Source organism: Cavia porcellus, unplaced genomic scaffold, assembly GCF_034190915.1.
Source record: "Cavia porcellus strain 051 isolate PalLab524CR breed Dunkin Hartley unplaced genomic scaffold, mCavPor4.1 scaffold_23, whole genome shotgun sequence".
In the NCBI taxonomy this organism is placed as follows: Eukaryota; Metazoa; Chordata; class Mammalia; order Rodentia; family Caviidae; genus Cavia; species Cavia porcellus.
The window spans coordinates 9,819,017-9,832,742 of NW_026947506.1; the positions used below are offsets into that span (position 1 = coordinate 9,819,017).

Genomic DNA, 13,726 nt, shown 5'->3' on the forward strand with positions numbered 1-13,726 from the left:
TATTCCTGGGTGTAAACCACTTAGTATTTACTCTACTTCATCTCCTTTACTGCTAAGCTTCAACGATGACTAACTTACATTTCAGAGACAAGAACTGAAATGAATGGCAAAGCAATAACAAATGTGGCATTACTTCTCAAAGTGTGGTCCCTGGACCAGCAGCACTCTGTCACCGGGGAACTTGCCATATATGGAAATTTCCGGGTCCCACATATAGCCTGAGAAACTCTCAGGGGCTGGGTAGCAATTTTAAGTTAAACGTCACATTGGGTGATTAGGTGCACACCCATATTGAGGACTGCTGCAAATAAGAAGTCAATAATTGCCTGAGAGTTGTTAGGCAAAGCATGGTTAGATAAGGATTGCTTGTCAAATTCTTATACTGCACTGCTTTTATTTTTCCTCTGTGCTTGGAAAAAAATTTGTCTCTCATCAGCCCCAATCAAGAAGTTAGAATGGAGTAGGCATAGAGCACATCTGCATGTGATGAGCTGACAGTACCACAGCCTGTACCCATCCTTACTGACCAAGTCCATTGGCTTGAATCTGAACCATAGATCCTGCTGGTACAAGTTTGACAGCTATTCCCAGTGATTTTTTTCTAATAGAATTATGCTTCCCTTTCCCCCTGGCGCATCCTTTTCAGGAGTGCTAAAAGCAACTGGAAAATACATATTTTAAAGACTAGATTTTGTGAAGAAGGTATCATTGTGCTCCCTGTGTGTTAGTTCTGTAATCTTCTGAGTTTTTGAATGGTCTTTAGCAATTCTTAATGCTGTAAACATTTGGGTTGAAACCAGTATGGCTTTCATTAATATAGTATATTAAAAATGAGCAGGATCACTTTGGCTTGTGATAGAAACAGTTATAAACTGCATTGTCATTTGTGATTGGACGCAGTCTGTCCTTGTTTCCTTTGTTTGCACAGTGCAGTGGTCTGGACATGGCCTGAGTGAGTCTCCCAAGGACTCCTGTGCCAGAAGCATGATATCCAGTGGGGCAGTGTTGTTCTCTAAAGGAATCTGTTTCTCCTCTTTGCCTCATTATCTCATCAATTTCTGCTCTTCCTCATCTCCAGCTACTTGATGGCTTCAGTGTAATAGGGGTCTGTATAACTCCAGCAGAGGAATAGGAATTAATCGATGCTATAGACTAAAAAGTTTCAGTTAACAGCGTGTAACGGTAATCCCTAACAAAATTGGACTTAGACCATGTAAACAAAACTACCTGCAAATGTGTTAACAGATTCTGAAAATCTCACAGTCTCATTCATGCATTAAATATATTTCCACACTTCTAAAGATGTCCTACTGCCTACACAGGCACCCTCTCAACTCCCATAAAAACAAATGCTTTATTCCAGCTAAAAGTTATTCCAAGAGTCCAACCTCCTGTCCATTATTTAACCTACTGATATTTCTCTAACAATTCTCTCTTCTCGCTGACATATTTCCTTATCTTACCCTTCCCTCCATCTGTCTCTTCCCACCCTCAACATTACAGATCCACCACAAATAGCTGTGTAATCTAGTCTGTAAGTGGTATTGAAAAAAGCATGACACTCTGAAAACAAATTTTCATATCTATGGCTGATGTATACTTGGATCTGTTAATACAGTTGTAGCCTATAAAAATTCATTTCTTATAGCTCAGTTACAGGATCCAATGTAATTACATCGAGTAGTCTTAAGTGGTAAACAAAACCTCTTTACAAATAAATCCAATAACATGCCACTGCAAAACAAAGGCTAAGCAAGTATGTCTTCATATTTTTTTAATATTTTCTTAAAGAGGCTTAATTATTTATTTATTTTTGTCTTCTTGATACAGGATTTTGCTGTACAATTCAGATTGTCATTGAACTCAGTATCTCAGATTGGACTTGATCATACAGGGATCCTACTGCCTCAGACCCCTATGTGTGGGGGTTAAAGCATATGCCATCCCACGGGCCAAAGTTTTGATTTTTTAAAATAAGGAAGACTACAGATACATAGATCAAGTGTTTACCAGCAATATACTAAAAAACAGAATGAATACACTTTAGGATAGGAGATCTTCATATTAACAACAAACTCTCTTCATTCTATTGTACCACAATCCTCAACACAGATGTACACACACACACACAAACACACACACACACACACACAAATAGGAACATGAAAAACTAAAGCAATATAATGCCTCTCAACTCTCCTACAGAAGATTCAAGGGACATCAAGGGAGAGGAAAGCAAGCACCAGGTAACTGAACTGTACAAAATTATTAAAAAGGAAAGAAACACTGCAAGTTCAAAGAGGATATAACCCAAATTATAGCAGGCTTCCAGAGAAACTCCCCAATATGATTCCAGGAAAAACACATACAAAATTGGAAGAGCTGGCCAAAATGATTCTAAATGTGAGAGACAAAATTTGTTAAACATACAGACTGAAAAGGCACCAAACAGAAAACCTGAACATTAAGGTTAATGTATAATTCATGAACAGCAGAAATGGCCAATGTGAGGACAGGTTTTCAGCAAATGAGGACAAAACAAAAATTCTTGAGTGTTTACTCAGAAATCTTAACATATAGAATAATAAAATTCATCTAACACCTATTAGATTCCACTAAAAATAATAACATAAGGCTAATTGAAGTTCAAGAGAATATAAAAAACACCATACATGAAATAAAAATCTGTATATAGAAATTATAGTAGAAAAATTTCCAAGTATGAGAAAAGAACTCAAAACTAGAGAATTTCAGGTAAATATGAAAATATGATGCTAAAAGAAGTTCCCAAAATGTATTGTACTAAAAATCTGAGATGTCTAACAAAACACAGAATCTTTAAAATTGTCAGGAACAAGAATAATATAACCTCCAGATATTAAATCCAGTAGACCTGGGCCTCTCTTGTGAGTCCCACTGTCTCTGAAGATGACATCCTAGGACCCAGGAATGCCAGCCAGCGGTACTCACTGTGCCAGGCTAGACGGGAGCCCCTGCAGCACCTCCTGCCTTCCCTACTGACCACCTGGAGGCACACAAGGACTCCAGCCTGCTGTACACACAGGCACAGGCTAGACCTGGGCTCCTCCTGTGACTCTTGCTATGTGCACCTGTGACCTCATGGGATCTGGGAACTCCAGCCAGCATTGCACATGGGGCCTGGGCTAGAACTGGGGCCCTGTCATATCCCACAGTCTTGAACACCCATCTCAGGACCTAGGAACTGCAACCTGTGACATGTTCCATCCTTGTCCCACCACTGCCACTGGAGACCCCCACCTCCTGGACCTAGTATTGATGTGGATCTTCAGGTCCCACATGTCCCCTTAGAACCTTAGACTTAGTAATTAGCCATGCAGTATTGAGGCAAGACTCAGTACGAAGTACTCAGCAGGCTTTCATCAGTGAGCTTAGTTTGCTCCTAAAATATGAATAGTTTGCAATCTTCGGTGGATAAACAGGAGCAATAAAGAAGCCCCCTCCAGAAGGAGGACATTCGTGAATTAGCAGGTGGGTTGGTGACTCCTTTCTCAACACAGAGAATATCAGGTAAGTTGACAATGGTGCCATCGAGGCCTCCCTCAACCTAGAGAAAATTAAGGGGCCCTGTGGGACACCCAGAGACACAGTAGGCTCCCAGCTGAGAAAAGCAGCTGAGATAAGGAAATCTGATGAAGCTAAACAACCTGAAGACATAATAACATCAGCAAATGGGGGTTGATTTCTATCAATACTCCTAGACCTAAAAAAACATGGAACTCATTCAACAGGCCCTGCAGGGGGAATTCAGATGACTGGCCCACCTCTTCATTGTGGGACCCAGAAATTGGACAACTATCAACCTTACAGTAAGACCTCAAGATACACACTAGTAACTGTTGAATTAGTCAGATCCAAGGATGAAATATTAACCAGAAAGGGGAAAATGGCAAAAGGAAAAAAAACAAAACGTAACCTAAAACATCTGTTGTACTAGGAGTGAGTAGAGGAGACATTGAAACAGAGAACTTCAAAAGTAACACACCAAAAATTTCTGAAAAGTTAGCAAGTGAAATAATAAAACAATTCCATGAGGTTATAGGGGTAATCAAATTAGAAGTAGTCTCTCATGTAAAGATAGTAATAATAACCTTAGTAAAGTATTGTTCAGTGTAGCTAGAGAAGAAATAGATTTAAAAAGTACAGGAGCATGGGAAACTGATTGAAACCTTGAATGAAAACTATAGAAAACAAGCAGAATTCATGAAACAAATTCAAAGACACATCAAAGAAACAAAAGATTCTATTGAAAGCTGTCAATATGGTTTAAATGAAGGTGAGGATACGATTTCAGACCTTGAAGTCAGGATCGCAATTAGAGATCATGAAAGGATAGAATTTTTAAAAATAACAAAGCATCATGAAATCACAATCCAGCAGCTTCAAGATGATGCCTAGAGAAACAGTATAACATTAACAGGCATTAGTGAAGATGCAAGAGACAATGCAAATAACATAACTAAAATATACACAGAATTAATAGCAGAAAATTTCTAAAACATGGTGGAAAATGTGATGTGCAGATAAGTGATGCATATAGAATGCCAAACAATCAAAACCAACGTAATTCTACACCCAGCCAAATAATAATGAAGATCCCAGACATACAACTGTGGGGAGTAAAGGACTGGAGGTCTGGTTGATGGCTCTGGCAGAGGAGAGGGTCTGAGCAGACTTGGACCCTGGAATGTCTTTGGGCAGACCAAGTGAGTCGCCCTTCCAAACACTGCCCTGCTCCAGCGCCACTTTCAGGACCCACTCTCAAACTTCCAGGATGCCATCGAGGCTCTGCGTCCATTCTGGTTTCCGCCCTGCCTATATAAGAGGGCAGGAGACATATTAAAAGTTGGATCAGTGCCACCAGCCTGGTGTATGGTGTGAATTATTCCTACCATAACTCCGCGCAACTTCCCACAGGCCCAGGTCCCACTCAGTGACATACAACATAAAAACAGAATATGAAAAGCTATTAGAGAAAAGACAATTCGACTTTCAAGAAAGCCCAGTTCACTCTAGACAGACTTTTCAGCACAAACGCTCAAGCCAACATGAGCTTGGACTGACGTATTTCAAGCTCTGAAAAAAAACCATGTTCAACCCAGACTGAGGTACCTAGCGAAACATTCATTTAAATTTTACAGAGGAACAAGATACTTCCGTGAGAAACAATAACTGAAAAAATTCATGTAAACCAAACCAACCCTAGAAAGAGTATTGAAAGACATACTAGATAAAATTAAAAATGACCGCAATTCCCAGAACAAAAACAGAAAAAAACCGCCAGATCGAACAGGCAATCAAACAAAGGGAAAAAGCAGAGTGTAAACAACGGGAACATAACAGGGAAAAGTAGACTCAGTACATGTCAGTTATATCCACAAGCGTAAATGGCCTCAATTCAACTGTCATAAGAAATAGGTTGGCAGAACGGATCAAGAAACATAATCCCACAATGTAAGGACTACAAGAAACACATCTGACCCAAAAGGAAACTCATGGCTTAAGAGTCAAAGGAGGAAAACAGTATTTCATGCAGCAGAAAACCAGAAAACAAAACAGGGGTAACTATTCCATCTGCAGACAATGTGCCAATCATTTTTAAAAATTTATTGTTTTTTATTTTTAAAAGACTAAGATAAAGGGGAACATAATGAAACAGGTTAGAATAGCACAATTTAAGCAACATAATGTTTCACCAAAAGACACCCCGACATAACAGTAGCTACCAAAGTGTCTCTCTCCTTGAAATATTTGAGTATACCTTCATACACTATAGTATCAAACATAACAAAATACTATAAAACCATTGAAGAGAATGAACATATTATAGGGCATTCAGAATTAACTAACAGAAAAGGAATAATGGTTACTCTATTATCTCCTTATCCATAAAAATATTTGTTTATACTATCACATGTAATAAAATCCAATAAGATATAACATGATAAAACTGATGGAGACAGAAGAACAAAAGCATGGTAGGACGTCAAAATAAGATGATATTAAATCAACTCTAGGTTTTACAATGTATTGTTTTCTTCAAAATAGGCATTCATATCATCACAGACAATAAAATCAAACAGCCCACATGAAGCCATTTCAACTAATGAATCAAAACATTATAACACTTCAAAGCAATATAATGGTGAATTATGATTACCACATACTTTTATGTATTCTTACCATTTCTTACACTAGAGAGAGTATACAGTACTTATATATGTGAGTTTCATTTATATTGCTTATGAGTATGGTCTCAAGCTGCATCCACTTATTTATAAATATCTCAATGTGATCATTCTTTATAGCTGAGTAGTACTCCATTGTATAAAAATACCACAGCTTTTATCCATTCCTCACTTGATGGACACTTATGTTGTTTCCAAGGCTAATACAAGTTGTGCTGCCATAAACATGTGTGCACATACATCACTGTGGTATGATGTTTTCAGTTCTTCTGGGAATATGCCTAGAATTGGAATAGCTGGATCAAATGGGACTTCCAAACTTAGCTTTTTGAAAAACCTCCAGACTGACCTCCACAATGGTTGCACCAGTCTACACTCCCACCAACAGTGCAGGAGAGTTCCTTTTTCCCCACAACCTCTCCAGGATCTGTTGTTGATAGTTTTCTTGATACTAGCCATTCTTTGTGGAGTGAGATGGAGTCTCAGAGTCGTTTTAATTTTCATTTCTCTAATGAGTAATAACAATGTGAACTTCAAACGCAAAATATTTAAGACATATAAAAAAGTCCCTACATACTCGTTCGTGAAAAAATTCAAGACAATGAACTAACAACTATAAATATATATGTGCCAAATACAAGGAGCACCCAACTATATAAGAGAAACACAAATGGACATGAAAAACCAAATACAGAAGAACACAAGTATAAGATAGATCAATGAGACAAAAAGTCAGTAAAGAACTGATAGAACTGAATCATACTGTGAGCAATTGGGATAAGTGGTTCTTTACGGAGTGTTCCATACAACCATATCAGAATAACATGCTTCTAAGCTGCACATGGACATTCTCCGAAATAGACCATATATTATCCCATAAAACATTCTTAAGTCAATGCAAAGGTACTGAAATATCCCACATGTACTATCTGAACATAGAGCACTGAAATTGGAAATTAATAGCAAAAGAAATTGCAAAACCTGCATAAATACATGGAAATAAACAAGTGGCTTTAAAGAACAAGTGGCTACAAATGAAACTAAACAAGAAATAAAATAAATAAAGCAATACCTACAATTCAATGAAAATGTGGAAAAAACACTGCAATCTGTGGGATGCAATGAACGCAGTCTTAAGAGATAAACATATAGTAATAAATTGTCATGTCAAGGAAGCAAAATGAGCACAAATAAACAACCTAATGCTTCACCTCAAGCTTCTAGAAAAAGAAGAGCAAGTTTAGCCCAAAGCTCATAGAAGAAAAGAAATCCTAAAGATGAGAGTAGAAATCAATACAAATGAAAGCAAAAAAAAATACAAAAAATTAATGAATCAAAAATCTGTGTTTTGGAGGAGATAAACAACATTGACAAACCTCTAGCTAACCTCTAGCTAAGAAATCTCTAGCTAAGAAACCTCTAGCTAAGAAAATGAAAGAAAAAACCCAAATTGATGCAATAAGGCCTGAAAAGAGGGAATTTAATACAGATGCCATTGGAGTTCAAAAGATCATGAATACTTACTTTGAAAATCTCCACATACATAGAGTGGAAAATGCAGAGGAAATGCACAGATTGCAAGAAACATCTGAACCATCAAAGCTCAAGCAAGATGTAGCAATTTTGAATAATCCAATATCAGCTATTGCAACTGTAAATGTAATTAAATCTTACAAACAAAAGAAGCCCACATCCAGATGGACTCACAGCAGACTTCTGCAGGAAATTGAGAGAAGATTTGATGCCAATAATCCTTTTTTTTTTTTGGTCTTTTTTCAATCCTTAAACTCCTTAATAAAACTGAAAAGGAAGACATCCTCCCTGAATCATTCCTGGAGGCAAGTATCACTCTCTTACCAAAACCAGAGAAAAACCCAAACAAAAAGGAGAACTGTAGGCCAATCTCACTAATGAACATTGATGCAAAGTTTCTCAATAAAATACTGGCAAAGAGAATGCAGAAAATAATCAAGAATAATATACATCATGACTAAGTGGAATTCATTCCAGGAATGTATGGATGGTTTAACATACACAAATCAATAAATGTAATACACCACATCAACAGAGACAAAACTGGAGACCACATGGTCATCTCAATATATGCATAAAAAACATTCAATGAAGTCCAACACATATTTAGGATAAAAAAAATTCAGAACCTCAGAATACATGCTGTCTACCTTAATCTTATAAAAGCCATCTATGAAAAACCAAAGGCAACATTATACTAAATTCACAAAAACTGAAAGCTTTCACTATAAAGTGAGGAACGAGACAAGGATGTCCACTAGTACCACTCCTATTCAATATAGTTCTGGAAACACGAGCCAGGGCAATCAGACAAGAGAGAGAAATAAAAGCAATAAACATAGGAAATGAAGTTAATTTATTACTATTTGAAGATGACATGATACTCTATATAGAAGAATAAAAACTCCATTAAAAGACTACTAGAGGTAAAAACAGATTGATCAGTGTAGCTGGGTATAAAGTCAGTGCTCAAAAATCAAAAGCATTCCTGTACACAAACAGAAAACTCCAAGACAGAGAACTTATGGACATATCGCCCTTCACAATAGCATGTAAAAAATGAAATACTTAAAAATCAACCTAACCAATAATGTGAAAGACCCATGTGCTGAAATTCATACTATGCTAAAAAAGGCAATTGCAGAGGGTAATAGAAAATGGAAGGATATTCCTTACTCTTGGTTAGTAAGAGTCAACGTTGTGAAAATGGCCATACTTCCAAAACTGTTATACAGACTTAAGGCAATCCCAACCAAAATACAACAACATACCTCATAGATCTAGAGAAAACACTCCTAAAATTCACTTGGAAACTGAAAAACCTAGACTAGCAAAGGCAATGCTGGGCAACAAAGGCAAGGCAAGAGGCATCACAATTCCTGACTTGAAACTATACTACAAAGCCACAGTGATAAAATCAGCATTGTACTGCCAAAGAAATAGACCTAGGATCAATGGAACTCATTAGAAGATATAAGCACAATGACAAAGACGCTCAGCCACTTGATATTTGACAAAGCGGCTAGACATGTTCACTGGAACGATAGCCTCTTTAATAAACGGTGGTGGAAAAATTGGCTCCCACATGGTGAAGAGTGAAACTAGATCCATGCCAATCACCATGCAAGACTAAAGTCTAAATGGATCAAAGACGTAAATATTAAAACAGAAACACTGAATCTGTGGGAACACACAGTAGGTAGATGTCTTGGAGACATAAGGGTAGGCAGAGAATTCATGAACAAAACACAACCTGCACATCATGGATCAACAACTAGGATCTCATTTTATTGAAAAGTATTTGCACTGCAAAGGAATCACCAACAAAGAGAATAGAAAACCCACAGAATGGGAAAGAATGTTAGCCAGCAACCCCTCAGACATAGGACTGATATCCAGAACATATAAACAATTGAAAAGCATCAAGCCCACCGAATTCAAAGATCCTCTCCAAAATGGGCATCTGAGGTGAACACACATTTCTAAAATGAAGATATTCACATGACAAATAAATACATGAAGAAATGTTCACCATCACTGGTCATTCGAGAAATGAAAATTAAAATAGCACTGAAATTTCATGTCACTCTGGAAAGAATAGCTGCCATCAAGAAACAACTGATAGCAAATATTGGCGAGGCTGCAGGGGAAAAAGGAACACTGCTCCACTGTTGGTGGGAGTGTAGGCTGGTGCAGCCACTGTGAAATCACTATGGAGATTCCTCAGAAGACAAGGAGTGGAAGTTGCATTCAATCCAACTGTTCCCCTCCTGAGTATTTTCCCAGAAAATCTGAAAAGGTTCATGTCAGCATTATACATGTGCAATCATGTTCATAGCAGTACAGTTTGTGATAGCTTGAAAACAACCAGAACTCCATCAAATACAGAATGGATGAAAAATATGTGGTATTTTGAAACAATGGAATGTTACTCAACCATAAAAGGATGATCTTGAGGTATTCATAGGTAAATGGAGGCAAATTGAGTCTATCTTCATAATTGAAATAAATAAGAATCATATGTAGAAATATCACATTGTGTTTGTAGTGTAAAAAATAATAAGAACTGTAGGAGTAATAAAACCCAACATGTGTAATTGCTATTGTAAAAAAGAGAGGAAAAGAAAGTGCTCTAAAGGATATAATTGCATGTAAGTTTAATTGTGTAAGATTGATAACCATATTTGTAAGTTTTTGTGGATCATTGAACAGAATTGTTTTCAGTCTCACGGTTTGAATGTCCACTTTGTATGCTTTAATTTTGTAACTTCAACAACTATTTCTAAGAATACGACATGTAATTTATCAACAGGTGTTTTTTAAATATTTTTGAAATTCTGTACTATTTCTTCCCATTTTCTGTTGTGTTTTTTTCTCATTAAATGTAATTTTAAAAAAGAAATTAAAGAATTCAGGTTAAAAATATATAGAACTGTCACCTCTATCTAGTTCCAAAGCATTTTTATCACATGAAATGAATTCACTTAACCTTCAGTCAAGTGCTGCCAGTCCCTCCATCACAGTTGCTGTCCTAGTTTATAAAAGAAGGAAAACTATTTTAGCTATTAATACATTAAAACCAATGCTCAAGGAGACACAGTCACACAGATGTTCACAGAAATAAAATTCCCAATAGTCAAAAATGGACGCTACTCAAAGGTGACCGCATAGGAAGCCTCTTGCCCCTTGAGTCTACCCACTTGCCCATCAAAATCACTTTCGCAGCCCAAAAGAAATAAACATAAAAAAGAAATCAACATAAGTACTCAAGCAAATACATGAACACCACAGTACTGTTCACAATATCAAAAGATGGAAGCTGCTCAAACCCCACGAAAGATTCTTGGATAAATAAAATGTAGTATATCTGAGGTAGATCATATTTGGCAAAAGTTGTTGTTAATAACATAGAAACAGTTAATTTTAAATCATGCATTTATTTCAAATTGTATAATTTATCCATTTACTCCCAGGCAGGTTTCCAATAATAGTCATAAAATTTAATTTAAGGAACTCCAGAAAACAGTAATGAAGCAGTTCACTGCTCAATCTGGAAAAAATCACTATCAGAGAAATTATGCTAGAAAACATCTACTTCAATGTAGAGAATAGGAAAAAAAATTCATGCAATGTATTAGGGATCTCCTTAAACACACTCAGCATATAGAAAAATATACATTCTGTTAGTTGACTGATCTATTCTTCAAATTCTGTCCCCAGAATCTCCCCAACACAGCCCTTCATGATTCCCACCTCACAGAACAATGTTGTAAAATCAAACGATCTAGATGCCTTCAACCGGCCATGTCAAACAAGCTCCTGTGCCAGGTTTCTGTCTCCAGGCCCTCATTTCCTATGCAAATCTTTAATAGTGAAATGACAGTTGCAAGAGTAACAAACTCTTCCTTTAGACAGATTACTACTTTATATTGAGCAGGTACACATTTTGTTTCTGTCAGTTATTATGCAGACCACCAGTTCATGTCAGCCTGAAAACGACCCCTGGAAGGGATCACACCCAAGCCTCTCACTCCTGTGATGTAAGAGACTCGCTCCCAGATCCATTTGGAGAGACTTTACAGGCACAGTTAGCTTTCTTTTCATTTCTGAATTGATTTAGCTCAATTTCTTTAAAATTTTCTGTGGCAAGGAAATAATGATAAATATTCAATTCCTTCTTATGAGTCTCCTTACTTTCCTATGGTCCTTCACCTTCATCTCTCAGGTTCTGTCCAGGATGGCAGACCAATGAAGTAACAGAGACTTTCATTTTCACCTGGAGACAACATATGCTTCCAAAAATATGAAGTAGAATAGTGAAAATTGTATTCGTATATCAAATATGCTACATTGAGAACAATTGTATTTAATCACTTTAAGGAATGCATTGACACCTTCTAGAATTCAACACACTGACACATTTCATCTGTGTTTGGAGCACTCTGCTATTTTCAGTTGGCATGAGCATCTTTCCCCACTACATGCTCTTACCACAAGTAATAGCATGAACTATAGACTTTTGGCATTGGAAATCAACAATGCACAGAAATCTGTGTATATAAAGCTCTTCATTGCATATGCTGAACTTTATTACTTTTCAATTGCTGAAATGTTTCAGGAAGATATTTCCATCACAATGTGAAGAAAACTATTGGAGCTTTCAGTTTGGGTTACTTTAGTGTTAGTTACTTTAGTCATTATTCTAACAGAACCTTAAAAAATGACATCATTTCAAAGTTATGCAGATGAACCTAGAAATTGAAAACAGTTGAACTCAGCAGAATGGAAGGTTCACTCCTCAATCTGTGATTCTATTTGTGAAGCTTCACCCTGGACAAAGCATCTCTCAGTGCCTGGTGTACCTGCTTGTTGCGCAGGGTGTAGATAACAGGGTTCAGTAGTGGGGTCACCACCGTGTTTACCAGAGCAGCCTCTCGGTTAGTGTCCAGCCTGCTCCTTCTCTTTGGCTTTACATAGATGAAGATGCAGCTGCCATACATCAGAGACAGGACAACAAGGTGAGAGGAGCAGGTGGAGAATGCTCTCTGCCGCTCATAGGCTGATGGGAGGCGCAAGATTGTGACCACTATGTTGCTGTAGGCGATGACCGTCATGAGGAAGGATATGAAGAGGAGACTAGAGGCAATATTGTATGCCAACCTTTCAGTAGTTGGGTTTTCGGGACAGGAGAGCCTTGCCAAGGGTCCCACATCACAGAAGAAGTGAGGGATGACATTGGGGCCACAGAAGGACAGCTGGGACAGCTTTAGGACCGGAATCACTGTAAGGAGAAATCCCAAAGAGAAACACGTAGTGACCAGCAGGACACACATCCTTATGTTCATGATGGTGGGGTAGTGCAGAGGTTTGCAGATGGCCAGGTAGCGATCCAGGGACATCACACCCATCAGGAAAACACCACTTGCACCCAAGAAAATGAAAGCAAATGCTTGTGTGAAGCAGGCAGCAAAGGAAATTGTTTGTCTTCCAGACAGAAAGATGGTCAGGAGTTTTGGGATAACCGTGGTGATGAAACCACATTCACCGAAGGAGAAAATGCTGAGGAAGAAGTACATAGGGGTGTGGAGGCGGCGGTCAGCCCAGATGATGGTGATGATGAGCGAGTTCCCCGTGACAGAGGCCAGGTAGGCCAGCAGGTGCAGCAGGAAGAGGACCTTCCCCAGGTGCTGGACTGCAGGGAAGCCTTCCAGGGTGAACTCCTGGACAGCTGTGCTGTTCCCCTCCCCCACCATCATTGCCTTTTCCATTTCTTCTGTTCTTTATCATTGATCTATATGCGAAGTATTGCTGAAAAAATACAGAATGTTATTTATTAAATGTGTAAAATATCCACAGTTTTGTTCTTTGGTTTGCCTACTATGTTTAAAAATTTTGTGTCATAAATAAGAAGGCTGCATGTAGTTACTATAATACCAACATTATTTTCATTTCCATAAAAGCATATT

At 37.7% G+C, this 13,726-nt stretch overlaps 1 protein-coding gene across 1 annotated transcript; it reads right to left on the reverse strand.

The window, feature by feature from the left end:
* Positions 1–12,571: 12,571 nt before the first annotated feature.
* On the reverse strand, positions 12,572–13,513 carry LOC100736187 (olfactory receptor 6C75-like). The gene has a single exon (XM_003466112.2). The coding sequence runs from the start codon at positions 13,511–13,513 to the stop codon at positions 12,572–12,574; it is 942 nt and encodes a 313-aa protein (XP_003466160.2).
* Positions 13,514–13,726: the final 213 nt, after the last annotated feature.